General features: G+C 35.5%; 1 protein-coding gene across 1 annotated transcript in view; it reads right to left on the bottom strand.

The window, feature by feature from the left end:
- The window catches only part of LOC115889235 (potassium/sodium hyperpolarization-activated cyclic nucleotide-gated channel 2-like), an 83957-nt gene extending 71182 nt beyond the window's left edge, over positions 1-12775 (bottom strand). Inside the window, exons 1-2 of the mRNA XM_030909180.1 lie at positions 12685-12775; positions 12291-12442 (exon numbers count right to left, since the gene is read on the bottom strand). Of these exons, the coding sequence (XP_030765040.1) occupies positions 12291-12412 (122 nt within the window). The 5' untranslated portion in view covers positions 12413-12442; positions 12685-12775. The remainder of the gene's footprint in view (positions 1-12290; positions 12443-12684) is intronic.
- Positions 12776-15508: the final 2733 nt, after the last annotated feature.

The following is a 15508-nucleotide window of genomic DNA, read 5'->3' as shown; positions in this document are numbered from 1 at the left end:
AACTCGAAAAAATAATAAGATTTCAACACCCTGGTAACTACGAAACAAAGAGAAATCGGACATGAAAAATAAATCTTATTTTTAAGTGAGAAATCTCCCGATGAGAAATAGCACATGTTTTTTGAAATACCCTATATAAAACAACCCCAGAGTTTCCAATTGATAAAGAAGTACGACAGGGAGATGCGATATCCCCAGAGCTGTTTACAGCAACACTAGGAGAAATCTTCCGTCAACTAGACTAGACCAACAAAGAATTAAAAATAAATGGAGAATATCTCAACCATCTAAAATTCGCTCATGACATGGTCCTAATTCCCAATGAAGCCTGAAGCCCTGAAGATAGATAGTGAAGAACTATAAGTATAAATTAACGAACTAAATACAGCCAGCACTAAAGTAAGTTGTCAAAATGAATTTTGCAAAAATTGAAGTAATGTACAACGAACTAGTAGACAGAAAATACTTTCTAATAAATAACACAACGATTAATGGAACGAAATATGCCGGGAATAACCAAGAAAGACCGTAAAAGAATAAAGTGGATACGACAAAAGATCCAGGTAATATATGTTATCTACAGAATCAAATCCCTCAAGTTGCAATGGACAGAACACCTGGCAAGAAGGACGGACAGCAGATGGACAATAAGAAATTCAGCATGATACCCACGAGGAATTAAGAGACCTAGAAGAAGACCAAACCTGAGATGGGACCATGATAACTTGGAACCGCAAAAAAAAATACAAAGAGAGTATCTAAATATGTCAGGGAGGTTACACCATAATTGTAAATGGTTGAATAAGCTGAAAAAGACGATATAAAAAAGTTATATAATTTTAATTTACTTAGGAAACACACCCCTAACATCCTATTTTTATAAAAATAGGGTGTTTTCTAAATAAATTAAGGCATGTTATATTCATCACACTTTTTTGATGCACCCTGTATACTCTCCAATAATTTTAAAATATATCCTTTCAACTTTTTCTATCTATACCTCTTATACCTATATTCTATATACCTATATTCTTTACCCTATATTCTTTAACTATCATAACCTTTCTTTTAACTTTTATATTAACATTTTTTTATAAACCTCCAAACAAATGACATAATGAACTTTACTCTATCGTCGACTCACCGTGTACACATATATGGCAAGATTATTGGAGCTACCTTTATTTCCGTAGCAAGAACCAGACAGTTATTAGAGATGTCTAGTTTGGCTAACAAAATATGTTAAAGCATTGCAGCCACCCCTTCAGTTGCTCTTTAATTAGCTAATAGTATTAGCTTATATAATTAATTTTATTTTATTTTTATTTTGGAGTAATTAATTTAGCATACTTACGGTAAATATTCATAAATAAGTAGCGTTTAGCATTTTGCGGGGTATAAGGTACTACTACCGGCCACACGAAATAGTTGAGAGCCAAAATAAAAGACATGTAAATCCTATAGACGAACGCGAACATGCTCATCGGATGAATCATATAGTAATATTTGATCAGATGGCGTTGTTCTTCTCTTCTGAACATACAGAGCGATTTTATGTAGAATCTAGTTAGGGGATGGCTCGGACTTATCATCATAAATCTGGAATAAATATAAAATTATTGTTTGATTGTTATTTTTTACGGAGGGATGTAGGAGGGAACTAGGCATGTTCGGTCCTCCGGTATATCGGTATCAGGACCGGTACTTTTTAAATATTCCGGTACCGGTATTGTCTCTTACAAAACCGGTATACCGGTTTTGGTACCGGCACAAGAAGACCGGTTTTGGTACCTGTACCGAAAGACAGTAATCGGAATACCGGTTTAAATCGGTCCCAAAAGACCAAGTTCAATCGATACCGGAAGGCCGTTTCAATACACAGTACAGAAAAATCTGTTCGTGATAATACGAAAATAAACAATAATTGTACCTAGAGTACATACATAGAGTAGGAGAACACAGTCAGGCTTTGCACAAAAACCGATACCTAAATCGTTTTATACAGGTTAAATAAACCTGTATAAAATTTTTAGGTACCGGTTTTTGTGCAAAGCCTGATTGTGTTCTCCTACTCTAGGTATAATTATATACATTAGGTTGGCAAGAAGCAGCTTAGCGATGGGATATATACCAACCATCTGGAGAAGAGCGAAAGTCATCTTCATACCCAAAATATGCAAAACTGACTGGGCTAACCCCCTCACATCGTTCGTATTAAAAACGGTGGAGAAAGTAGTGGACAACCATATTAGAGTAAATAATCTACAGGTTAAACCACTGCACGATAGTCAGCATGTATATAGAGCGGGCAGATCCACAGAAACTGCTCTGTACCAGTTAACTGAGCTAATACAGACAAGCCTGGATAGCAAAGAAACAGCACGTTGTGCCTTCTTGGACAGGGGCGTTTGACAATATACCTCACAAGGTGGTCAAGCGATCTCTTGAAACAAGAGGGGTGAACAGTACGATAATTCGCTGGTTTTGGGAAATGCTCTCAACACGAACAGCAGAGGCTGAGATAGGTACCAAAACTGTAGTTGTTAAAACAACGCAAGGAACTCCACAACGTGGAGTAACCTCCCCCCTACCACAGTAGGTACCATCAAGCCATCCAAGTATCAACTACAAGCTCCACAACTACCAAGCTCCACTACCAAGCTTCACAGAGCTTGGTAGTGGATGAACTACTGGAAGAATTCACTCTAGCGGGAATACACTGCATAGGGAATGTAGATGACATAGTCATCATTGCACGGGGGAAACATGAAGGCACCCTGTGTGATATTATCCAAAGAGGACTCCGCATCGCTGAGAGATGGTGCTGGACCGTCGGGCTGAGTATTAACTCAGATAAATCCGCGGTATTGCCATTCACCAGAAAGCGAAGTTTGAAAAACTTGAAAAGAATCCATGTAGATGGAAAGGAAATATGTACTGCCATCACAGGAAGTGAAATATCTGGGAATAACCCTGGATAGTAAACTTCTCTGGAACAGGCATATTAAGAACATTACCAGCAAAGCCACAAAGGCTCTTATGATATGCAGAAGACTGGCGGGAAATAGGTGGGGCTGCGCCCCTAACATTTTGCGCTAGATAGTATATACCATGATAGTAAGACTCATGATTACTTATGGAGCAGTTGCTTGGTATACAAAACTAGGGCAACGTACAGCAAGACAAAACCTGTGCAAAGTACAGAAACTGGCATGTATCTGCATCACAGGTGCCATGAGAACATGTCCAACAGCAATGGAATAGATGTTAGGTCTAGAATGGAGGTCATTCTAGACTTACCACCACTGCACATTGTCGTCGGTAGTTATGACAATGCGGCAATGATTAGAATGGTCATTGACGAAAACAGAACTGAGAGAATTTTCGGGTCAGGGGCTTGGAACACCCTCAAAAAGAAAATTCCACTTCTCCAACTCTCAGTAGATGACATACCAAGAATTTACAATTTTGAGAAACACCTCGCTGTAGTATAAAGTAATAAAAAGGATTGGAAGAAAGTAACGCTTACTCAGCATATAAAAGACCATACCATCAAGTGGTATACTGATGCTTCCAAAACCAAAGCAGGGACAGGGATAGGAGTATTTAGACCGAAAACTAAATATTCCTAATCAATGGGCACCTACCCCAGTATCCTTCAGGCAGAAATTTTCGCTATCGAAAGATGCGTACAATTTATCTTAGATAGGAACTATCCAAAACAGGAAATTGCCATCCTATCCGATAGTCAAGCAGCACTTAACGCGATCAACTCAGTAACCATCAATTCGAAGTTGGTCAAAGAATGCCTAGAAAACCTCATCAAATTAGGCAAAGAAAATAAAGTCCTCCTACTCTGGGTGCCTGCTCACCAGAAGGCATGAAAAGATAGAAGAAGGCATAGCAATGAAAAAGCAAATGATATGGCTAGGAAAAGAGCGAACACTCCACTAACTGGACCAGAACCGTTCTGTTTTCCAAACAGGAACCAACTGAAAACGGAACTGAAGAATCTGGAAGACTCTATCCGTAACTTGGAATGGGTCTCCTCCAACGGTCTAAGACACTCGACAAAGTTTTCCTTGATTTAAGTAAAAACAATCTTCGGTTTGTCACGGGGTTTCTAACAGGACACTGTCTCCTCAACTAACACCTCCGTAGACTGAAGCTGAGAAACAACAGCGAATGCAGATTCTGTGGGGAAAATGGGGAAACACCAGAATACTTTATCACTGAGTGCGCCGAGATGACGTCCATTCGTGCCATGAATTTTGGTACGTCTGATGTCGAGGATGAGAGCTGGCCTCTGTGGAGCCGTCTCAGATACTGGCTTTTGTTAAAGCCCTGAGACTGTATGATGAGTATATTTTATATATATATATATATATATATATATATATATATGCGGCCTGCGTGCAATGGTAGTACTTTCGTACCACCGAGGCACAACTATCGATAGTAAATAAAGGCTTTTTTCGGCTAGCCCAAATTATATAATGGAAAATAAATTTCTTGCAGTTTTTAGGTATATAATAAAATTATATAAGAGTTTCTTGCCTTGAACTGCTAATATAGAAATTAATTCCACGCTGTGTTCGACATAATGTGGATCAACCTGCTCTCACTACCGGTTTCGGGGCCCTACCCCATCATCAGGTGAGCTTGGGTCGTTTCCACAATATGTCGAGCACAGCGCAGAGTATATAAACACGACTTGTCGTAAAGTAGCGGTAAGATATTAAGTCCCGCATCGCGAGATAGCGGCCTGCGTGCAATGGTAGTACTTTCGTACCACCGAGGCACAACTATCGATAGTAAATAAAGGCTTTTTTCGGCTAGCCCAAATTATATAATGGAAAATAAATTTCTTGCAGTTTTTAGGTATATAATAAAATTATATAAGAGTTTCTTGCCTTGAACTGCTAATATAGAAATTAATTCCACGCTGTGTTCGACATAAAGTGGATCAACCTGCTCTCACTACCGGTTTCGGGGCCCTACCCCATCATCAGGTGAGCTTGGGTCGTTTCCACAATATGTCGAGCACAGCGCAGAGTATATAAACACGACTTGTCGTAAAGTAGCGGTAAGATATTAAGTCCCGCATCGCGAGATAGCGGCCTGCGTGCAATGGTAGTACTTTCGTACCACCGAGGCACAACTATCGATACTAAATAAAGGCTTTTTTCGGCTAGCCCAAATTATATAATGGAAAATAAATTTCTTGCAGTTTTTAGGTATATAATAAAATAACGTATATATAAGAGTTTCTTCAGGTTGATTCACATTATGTCGAACACAGCGTGGAATTAATTTCTATATTAGCAGTTCAAGCAAGAAACTCTTATATAATTTTATTATATACCTAAAAACTGCAAGAAATTTATTTTCCATTATATAATTTGGGCTAGCCGAAAAAAGCCTCTATTTACTATCGATAGTTGTGCCTCGGTGGTACGAATTGCACGCAGGCCGCTATCTCGCGATGCGGGACTTAATATCTTACCGCTACTTTACGACAAGTCGTGTTTATATACTGCGCTGTGCTCGACATATTGTGGAAACGACCCAAGCTCACCTGATGATGGGGTAGGGCCCCGAAACCGGTAGTGAGAGCAGGTTGATCCACATTATGTCGAACACAGCGTGGAATTAATTTCTATATTAGCAGTTCAAGGCAAGAAACTCTTATATAATTTTATTATATACCTAAAAACTGCAAGAAATTTATTTTCCATTATATATATATATATATATATATATATATATATATATATATATATATATATATATATATATATATATATATATATATATATATATATATAACACGTTTTAGCAGAAAGTAGTCTCGACTGACTAGTGAGAAAGAAAATCTAGGAACTAGTGGGGTTGCAGTCGGAAGGGTTTGACAAAGAATTAATACACTTTGTTAATTGTCAAGCTTTCGTAATTTATTCATTCCTTCCGCAGGACACTAAAATGGAAATACATGTTAGACAATTATTGCTCTAGAAGTTACTAGAAGAAAAAAACTTAATTAAAGTGGTACAAGAGACCTTCATAAAATACTACATTAAAAAATTGGCTTTTGTTGAAAACTCCACCGTGAAACATCGCTGACCAGTCAACCACAAAAAAGAGAGCGCTCTTGTGGGGCGGTTAAGCCGCCTGATATTTATTTAAAACATTGGAATAATTAAGAGATGTTCGATTAAAAATTCAATTGCGTCTCAATCTAAGGCGTGAAGTCGCAAAGCAACCGACAGGCTACAACTGTGACATCCATCTGTCACCGGTCAAATGTCAAAAGTCAAGAAAATTATAAAAATGATCTATGGATGGCGAACAGGGCTGTCGCATGTCAATTTGATAATATTATTATATTCCTACAAAAATTAATTATGTGGATGGTCATGTAGAAAAGTGGAGTGATCAAGGCACGCACAAAACAGTTTAGAAACACCCTTACTCGTGCAACGAGAATAAAGAGGTGGTTAGTATACAACTACATTTACAGTCTAAAAGATGTCACTAAATGTCTGCAACCAGAAACATATTGAGCACAATTCAAAAATTCACTATGCATTTATATAAACATTTAAGATGTACTGAATGGTACTGGGCAGATTATCTTGTCTCTCACACAATTCTTACAGGGGTGTCTGCTTGAATGACCTCAGATCCATCCTCATTAATAACTCATACCCCCCTCTATAATTAATAAAATTCTATTTAATAAGAATCAGAACTTAAACTATTGTATGATCCCATACCTTCTCAAGATTAAGAGCTAAGCGCCCACCTTCGTGAAGAGTTTAACATTATTTTTAGTTGTCTCCCATACATAAAAGACTTAACTCCGAAATTGATTCAAGTGTTCAAGGGTAAAAACATCAAGTTTGCACAATGCCTCACTGGCCAGCTGAAGACCCTGTATACAAGAATAAAAACACCATTAGAAAAAAAAACAAAAAATAAATGTTGTATATAGATTCCGATGCTCGGATTGTGATTCTTTTTACATTGGTCAAACGTCGAGGTCCCTAAAGGGTAGAATTACTTCCCATAAAAGTGATTGTAGGAGGTCCATGAGGTTATGCTCACAGTCTGAACATGTTATCGATGAGGATCATAGAATAGCCTATGACGATTGTGAGATCTTGTATGTGGAGAAAAATACTTTTAAAAGGAAGTTTTTGGAGATGGTGGCTATAAATGAATGTTCGCGTACTATGAATAGGATGACTGACATATATGATCTGAGTCCAATTTATTCTTACATATTAAAATTACACAAAACAAGCTCAAATTCAACCTTGTAGCCCCTGTCTTTATTAAATTTCTTATTTTTTATCTTAATTATTTATCAATAAATATTAAAATTAAACCAAATGATTTTCTAATACTACAAACTATGTTTTTCCTTCAATAGTTCTACAATATTTCTTAATCTAAATATCATTACATGATATATCAATTTTAATCCCTACAAATTCAAATTTGTTCTAAATACTATTGACTGCTTTGTTGATATAATCTTCTGTATTCACGTTTTTCTGTTTTTATTTTTCTTATGATTTTCCACATGGAAGGTCTGACTGCTGCGTCTGTGGTCCTAGTCATGAATGTGGGGAACCTCTCCCTCTTATATTATTTGGGAGCTTTGCACCTTCAGTGCATCGTCTCCTCTATAATATTTTATTTTTAAAAAACCCTCAGCCTATCGCAGATGTTTGAGGTACTGTGCGTGCTGCGTGCACCCACAGTTGGCATTACAAAGCTAGCCCGGTCTCTTGATTGTTCGCTGTTGCTCGTACATCACTTACCTTACCAATTGTCTTAAAGACTTTTGGTTAACCACTAAAAGCCTTTTAAGTCAAAGAAAATTCGGATTTTAAGAATTTTCATACTAACAGTGCGTCGACTCTCGAGCACTCACACAATTCGCACCCATCGCGTGGTGCTGAGTTGTTGTGTAGGTGGTGAGTGGGGCAGTTGCTTCACCTGGAGATATTTGTCTCATTTCGTTGATGATATATGCAACGGAATGGTGACCATATCTTTTATAGATGCTATGAATTTTGTTAATTGTCCCTTCCCCAGTCCCTCTCGGACTGTTTCAAGGTGTATGCACTAACATTCTCCAGTGCATATCACCATAACAGGTGCCCGTGTGCACTTGTTCTTTATCTTCGCCCACCCTTGGTCCCTTCAGGACCAATGGTGGTTTTACCTTTGATTAATCATTTAATTTAATAATAAATAAATTGCGTGGAGTGCACTGCTAGTTTGGTGCATTGCCTTTTCTTGGGTTTTCTAAGTCGCATATTGTTTTAACTATTGTTATTCAATGGAGTCTCACTTATTGATGTTGTTTGTTTCCTCCCTCTACAGGGTGATTTTGTAAGTTTTTATACCCCATATAATTTATAAATGTTACTAATGTATACGCAAAAGATTTTTGAGATTTTTGTAAATTGACATTTCGAACTTTTGCTTCACTGTAATCATTTTCGACAGATTGTTGTCGTCATTAACTGTTTTACATGTACTCTTTTTAACTATTTGCAATGTACCCTTTTTCTTATTTAAAATTCAGTACATCTTAAATGTTTATATAAATGCATAGTGAATTTTCAAATTGTGCTCAATGTTTTTCTGGTTGCAGACATTTAGTGACATCTTTTAGACTGTAAATGTAGTTGTATAATGACCACCTCTTTTTTCTCGTTGTACGAGTAAGGGTGTTTCTGAAATTATTTTATAAGTGTGCGTGCCTTGATCACTCCACTTTTCTACATGACCATCCACATAATTAATTTTTGCAGGAATATAATAATATTATCAAATTGACATGCGACAACCCTGTTCGCCATCTATAGATCATTTTTATAATTTTCTTGACTTTTGACATTTGACCGGTGACAGATGGATGTCACAGTTGTCGCCTGTCAGTTGCTTTGCGCCTTCACGCCTTAGATTGAGACGCAATTGAATTTTTAATCGAATATCTCTTAATTATTCCAATGTTTTAAATAAATATCAGGCGGCTTAACCGCCCCACAAGAGCCCTCTCTTTTTTTGTGGTTGACTAGTCAGCGATGCTTCACGGTGGAGTTTTCAACACAAGCCAATTTTTTAATGTAGTTTTTTTTATGAAGATCTCTTGTCCACGTTAAGTAATTTTTTTTTCTTCTTAACTTCTAGAGCAATAATTGTCTAACATATATTTCCATTTTAGTATACTGAGGAAGGAATGAAAAAATTCCGAAAGCTTGACAATTAACAAATAAATTCTTTGTCAAGCCCTTCCGACTGCAACCCCACTAGTTCCTAGATTTTCTAACCCGTTTAATAATCACTCAGATGCAAAAAAAACGCAACTGAGAAATTTTTGTTCAAATTTAAAGTATTATATTTTTGTTATTTTTAACCCTATTTTCATGAATGTTTTTGCAAACTGTATATAATTATATCAACTTTAATTCGTAAACTCAGTTTTTTCTAATCTTTAATATTTGCCATATTATACAGGGTTAATCGAGGGGTTGTTTTTTACCTTAGATTTAAATCACCCTGTGTTTTAATTTCGTGTGTAAATTTTCCTAAAATATAATTTTACGGTCAGAACCATGGCTCTTGAGCATTTTGTTTTTTGATTCATGTCAATTCATGATTTGGTTAATTTTTAAGAGCAAAATGAATTGATCACGATCAATTTGCAATTTTTCAATTATCATTACTTTTTGATGTAGGTAGTTTATTAATATGACGGGATGGTTTTGGTGACTATTGTCTTAACGTCATATTGCGCTGTATTGGATACTCTATATTAAATTTAAAAAACGTTAAAAGCTAACGATATAGAGTCCGGGTTTTAATAAACCGAGGGCTGAGAACCATAGGGTTCCAAGCGACATTTTTTTCAAATTTCACTTTTTTGCAGGAATCTGTTCTATAGATCATTAAGTTTAATTTGCTGTAAAAATTGTAAACTTGTGTTTCTTTTTTATACACAGTCAGATTTCTTTTTAGAACCATAGAGTTTCAAGTACAGTGCTTACAGTGCCACAAGGTTCCAAGTACAGTAACAGCGTTTTCTTAAAAAAAAAGAAAAATACATAATTCGGGTTTTTAATAGCAGCTTTTTGCGTATGTTTTTATAAACAAATCCCTATACAACGTTCCCAAATATATTTTAATTTGATTTCTGTTATCAGAATGAATTTATCAAGTATCAAACTTTAAAATTCATTTTTCTAAGAAAAATGAAAATGTCGCTTGGAACCGTATGGTTCTCAGCCCTCGAAACATTAATAGCGATAACAGAATTAAGTATATTAAAGAAAAAATCTGTAATACTCAAGCACAAAAACAGAAAACAAAAATTGTAAAAAATACCCTAGTACTTTTTATTACCTTCCTTGGTTGCTATAACTGCCTGTATATGTCCGTTCATACTGTCATTGAGGCTGCACATATCATATTGCTTTATGTTTTCCCATTCTTCTTTAAGGACCACGTGAAGTTCATTTAATGAAGCTGGTAACGCTTCGCGACCTCTAACCCTTTTGCGAAATATTTCCCAAACGTGGAACATGATGGGCAGTTCATAGTAGTGTAGAGTTCACAAAAATCACCAAAGTCGCCTTGTCATATTCAAAAATAACTTCAAAAAGAAATGATAATTGAAAAAAATTGCAAATTGTTGGTGGCAAGTTCATTTTGCTCTTAAAAATTAACCAAAGTATGTATTGACATAATCCAAAAAACAAAATGCTCAGGAGACATGGTTCTGATCGTAAAATTATAATTTAGGAAAATTGACACGCGAAATTATTGCATAGGGTGTTTTAAAATTAGGGTAAAAAAACAACCCCTCGAGTAACTCTGTATAATATACCATTTACTAAAGTTTATGAAAAAAACTGAGTAGGAATACAAATTAAAGTTGATATAATTATATACAGCTTGCTAAAAAATCATAAAAATAGGGTTAAAAATAACAAAAATATAACACTTTAAATTTGACTAAAATTTTGTTCGTTGCGTTTTTTTGCATCTGAGTATATATATAAATAAGTTATAACCCGTTATAACTCAAGAAAGGGGAACACACAATAGATCTATAAGGTCGTGGTGATTAACTTCCCTCCTAAACATTCTACATTCATACATTAGGTTTGTATAAATAATGTCTAGCATTTCCTTTAATATTTTCAAATTTAATTTTTTTATAACAACGGCAACACCGTTTTTATAAGCAGAAAGTTTTTTATAATATAGGTTTTTTTGGTATAGTAATTAACATCTATTTTATTATATTATATTATCCTCATTTTGGTTTAATTATTTCTTTCCCATAACAAAACACACATACAAGAATCATACAAAATTCTGCAGTATTAAAATACCCTCTCAGGTTGAAGTGTGTTATTTACATCACGCTAGCAGAAAATCTACCCGATCCTCTTTGCCATAGCTAGGTTGGAATAATTAATTAAAGCACTAATTAACTGTTCGATGATTCTTTAATATATTTCTAAATACGCCCGACAAAATAATACAGAGAAGTGCTTTGTGAAGTTGACTACCTGTGTTGTCAAACACTTGTTTCAAACACTCCAGCGGCTGAAGAGTGAAGGGTGGTGAAAAAATCGACCTGGCACGGACTCCTGCCTACAATCGAGCTGGCCGAAATTTTAAATGTAACAAACATGAGTAGATAAGAAATAAAGAGGGTCCGTTTTTATTTTTTTCCTTTGGTGTGTCTCCAACATCCTCCCACCAGAGGAACGATAACAAATTAGCGTGACTCACAAAAAACTTAATAAAAAGGAGACGAACCAAAAGACTCAGAGATGACCAATTCCAGGTGCACTACAAATCCAGACTTTTTGACTATTTTTCAGATATATCGGTCCAGCCATATCTATTCCAATTACTTCAAATACATATGCATCATGTATCCTATTCAATGGCAACGAAGGAATCACAAGGGCGCGGATAATCCATCCGGATGACGTTATCCGACGGACCATCCGTGCGCGAACATGCTATATGATTAAATTCGTTGTGTTATATGCGCAGATTGACAGCACAGCTGAAAGTTCTCCGTTGTACCTTAAAAAAATACACGATGGTCCTCGCGGGAGATCCGTTCCATGTGAAACAGCACTTATTGGCTCAAAATCTGATATCTAGTTCTTTTTTTACTAAACAGTGCGATACACTCGTTATCACTTACATATTGTAAAATACATTGTTATAACATATTGTTATTTTACCTTTTAAGTCTTCTTCTTGTATTAATGAAAATTCCAGCATCAATGAAAGATGTTACTACGTCAACACGTTCGCCTAGCAACTCACACTTGTGATATTTCGTATCTTCTCTTCTAGAATCCATGTTCACAAGTGATTGTAATCTCTGGGATCACTCCATAGGTTATAAAAACCAAAAAAAAATTTAAAATTTCTTTTAAGTTACAGTAAAATTGTAAAATATTGTTAGAAAACACAATAAAAATGTGGCATTAATAGAATTTAAACACCTCACTGTATGTTTTATTTAAATTTAGTTGTTAATTACATGAGTTATTCTGGTGATATTTAGTTTTAATACATATAATTTTAGTATTCAAATATGTACTAGGTATATAATTATTAAGAAATACTTACATGAATATTATTATTCGAATTAGTCAGTTTTTGAGAATTTTACTGTAAAGATAAAAATAGTTGAAATCAAAGGTTGAAATATGGCAGTCCATTTGCAGTCATAGTGCTGTTCTGTCAGCTTAAATTGACAGCTACGTTGGTTTCCATAGAAACTGTGTTATAGAAATATAAAGCGTGTTATCAAATCAAAATACAAATCTATTAAAAAATTTATTTTATGAAAATAAATGTCAATATAGTTTTAGTTTAATGCAATGACTCAGAATCTCCTACAAAACTTCTTTAAAGATCTGGATGGAACATCAAAAAAACAGGGTACGTATTACCCCTCGGATGGTCTTAAATCGATTAATTGCTATAGGCCTATAAGACGCCCTCCGCAAGAGTCAGGTTGAGGTCATAAAGCTCAATGTTTCCTCTGGTATAATGAAAGAGCTAACTGGAATGATGAGTGGCATACTGCGATGTTCAGCGATCAAAGCTGCTTTTGTCTTCGTACTGACAGACGGACAGTTCGTGTGTGGAGACAAGACAAATACAAGACTTAACGACCGATATGTTCAAGAAGGGCATCCCTTTGGAGTTAGAGGTGTAATGGTCTGGGGTGGAATTTTCTACGGAGGCCGAACGGAATTGTATGTCTGTGAAGGTACAATGACAGGTGAAATTTATGCTGACGACATCATTGGGGGATCACAGAGGGCGTCTTATAGGCCTATAGCAATCTAAACCTGCTTTCTTAATCGATTTAAGAGCGTCCGATGGGTAATACGTACCCTGTTGGCAGCCAGAATGTCCTGGCTGGACAACGTGTAGTTTCTTGCAGGATCCATCCTAGCTCCTCTCATTAAGCTTCGGTACTCCCTAGCATTTGTCGACCTTGGTCTACCCTCCCTATGCCTCTCCATGACAGATCCAGTCTCATTTAATCGGTTTTTAAGTCTAGAAATTACACTTTAGGTGACTTTAAATCGATCAGCCACCTCGGTCTGTCGCGCACCGCCAAGGAGCAACCCAATGGCTTAGTTTGCTTCCTCTACTGTTAAATGACATATGTTCATATTGTCGATGACAGAATAACCACAATATCGCAAATTGCCGCTTAGCAACACGCAAACAAATTCTATTCTAAACAAAAATTAAATGTACATTTTTGATAATAATACTTTTTATTTGTTTGAGTACATTTTTTATGTTTACAAATAGTATTTTTTTAAATACAAACGACATAGATATTAATAGCTATAACACATTTTTTCTGAACATTTTTCTTCCTAGCGAAAACACCTTCCTTAACTTTTTTAGATTAGTTTAGAAAAAAACTCCGAGTTAAAGGAACACGACTTAATGTCATTTTAAGAAGATTATAAGATTACCAAGTTTATTCTGATGATATTTGGTGTTTTAATATCAGGACAATATATTAAAACTCCAAATATTTTGTATAACAAATTTGTATCAACTGCTTAATTGTGGAATCTATTTTGAATCTATTACTTGAAATGAACGGTAAATGTTCCTTAAGTCGTTTAAAAATATTGAACCAGCATTCAGATTCAACGTACAGGATCTAGAGAACGACGATACCGCCGACGCCCTCCGGAAAGCCATCAAACAAGGCTGGACACAATTAAGGGATGCGATTTATAGAACCAGTGAAGCAGTACATGGAAAATCCAACAAAAAGAAACAACCAGACTGGTTTAACAAAAATCAACCGCATATACAAGCTTTGTTGGAGCAAAAGCATAGAGAACATCAAGCAGTCACTGCAAATCCACACAATCCAAGGCTGGTGGACAACTTTAAAGCAGCCAACAACACGCTTCGAAGAAACCTAAGTAAAGGATAACTGGTGATCACAAAAGCTAATCAGATTCAAGAGTATGTCACGCATCACGACTATCGTCAATTCTTCGAGACTGTAAGTGAATAATAATGAATTAGAGGGGTTGAGTTTCAAAACTCGTCTTATCCATTTTTGGTAATTTTGAGTAAAAGTATCTATAGTCTAGTATTGGCAGCTCTGCACAATATTCAGCATCATTTTTGTGGCGTAACTCATTCTATCCTGTATAATTTACATGTTAAAGTCGTGCAATTGTTCCAAGACTAATTCAGTTGCTGTTCGTTTTTTGCGATTATTGAAAATTAACGAATTTGGATAAAACTAGTTTTGGAACTCAGCCCCTCAATTATTTAAAACCGCAGTTAATTTGTTTTTACAATACAGGTTTGTAATGTAATTACTTTATATACGGCACTGACAGCCAAAAGTGTTTTACCAGTGTCTCTTTTCTCGTGTAAAATAAGTAACAAATTTTGCGATGAGAGCTTGTTCATTCTCGCTAAATTGGCAACGCATTTTAGTAATAAAAAATGAAATTTTAGATTATAAACCAAAAAGTAAAAATTAAAAATTATCCGACATTCAAGTTTGATCCAAATCAAACTTTAATTTTGACACTGATTGATGTCCCCCAATAAAATTTTAACCACAAATCAAATGACAATGACAATTACAAAAAACAATGTGGAGTAATTTACGAAATGCGTGACGTTGAACGATGGCTGAACATTCTATATATGTACTTGAGTTGAGCGTTCTATACCGGGTGTTGCATAGTCGGACAGGACATAGGAAATCCCATGTAAATTTTAATGGGGTCAATTATTGGCTTCCCTAATTATTTTAGAGAATAACTCTATTTCGGTTTATTGAAGAGCACTAAAACCCACATTCAAAAGAATAACTTTAGATATTTTTGATTAGCTCGTTTACGAGTTATAGCCGATTTTTTTAAAATATTTCTCCTTTCTTATG

Source organism: Sitophilus oryzae, unplaced genomic scaffold (assembly GCF_002938485.1).
Source record: "Sitophilus oryzae breed Bouriz unplaced genomic scaffold, Soryzae_2.0 scaffold_811_pilon_pilon, whole genome shotgun sequence".
In the NCBI taxonomy this organism is placed as follows: Eukaryota; Metazoa; Arthropoda; class Insecta; order Coleoptera; family Curculionidae; genus Sitophilus; species Sitophilus oryzae.
This window is presented reverse-complemented; position numbering and strand designations above follow the sequence as displayed.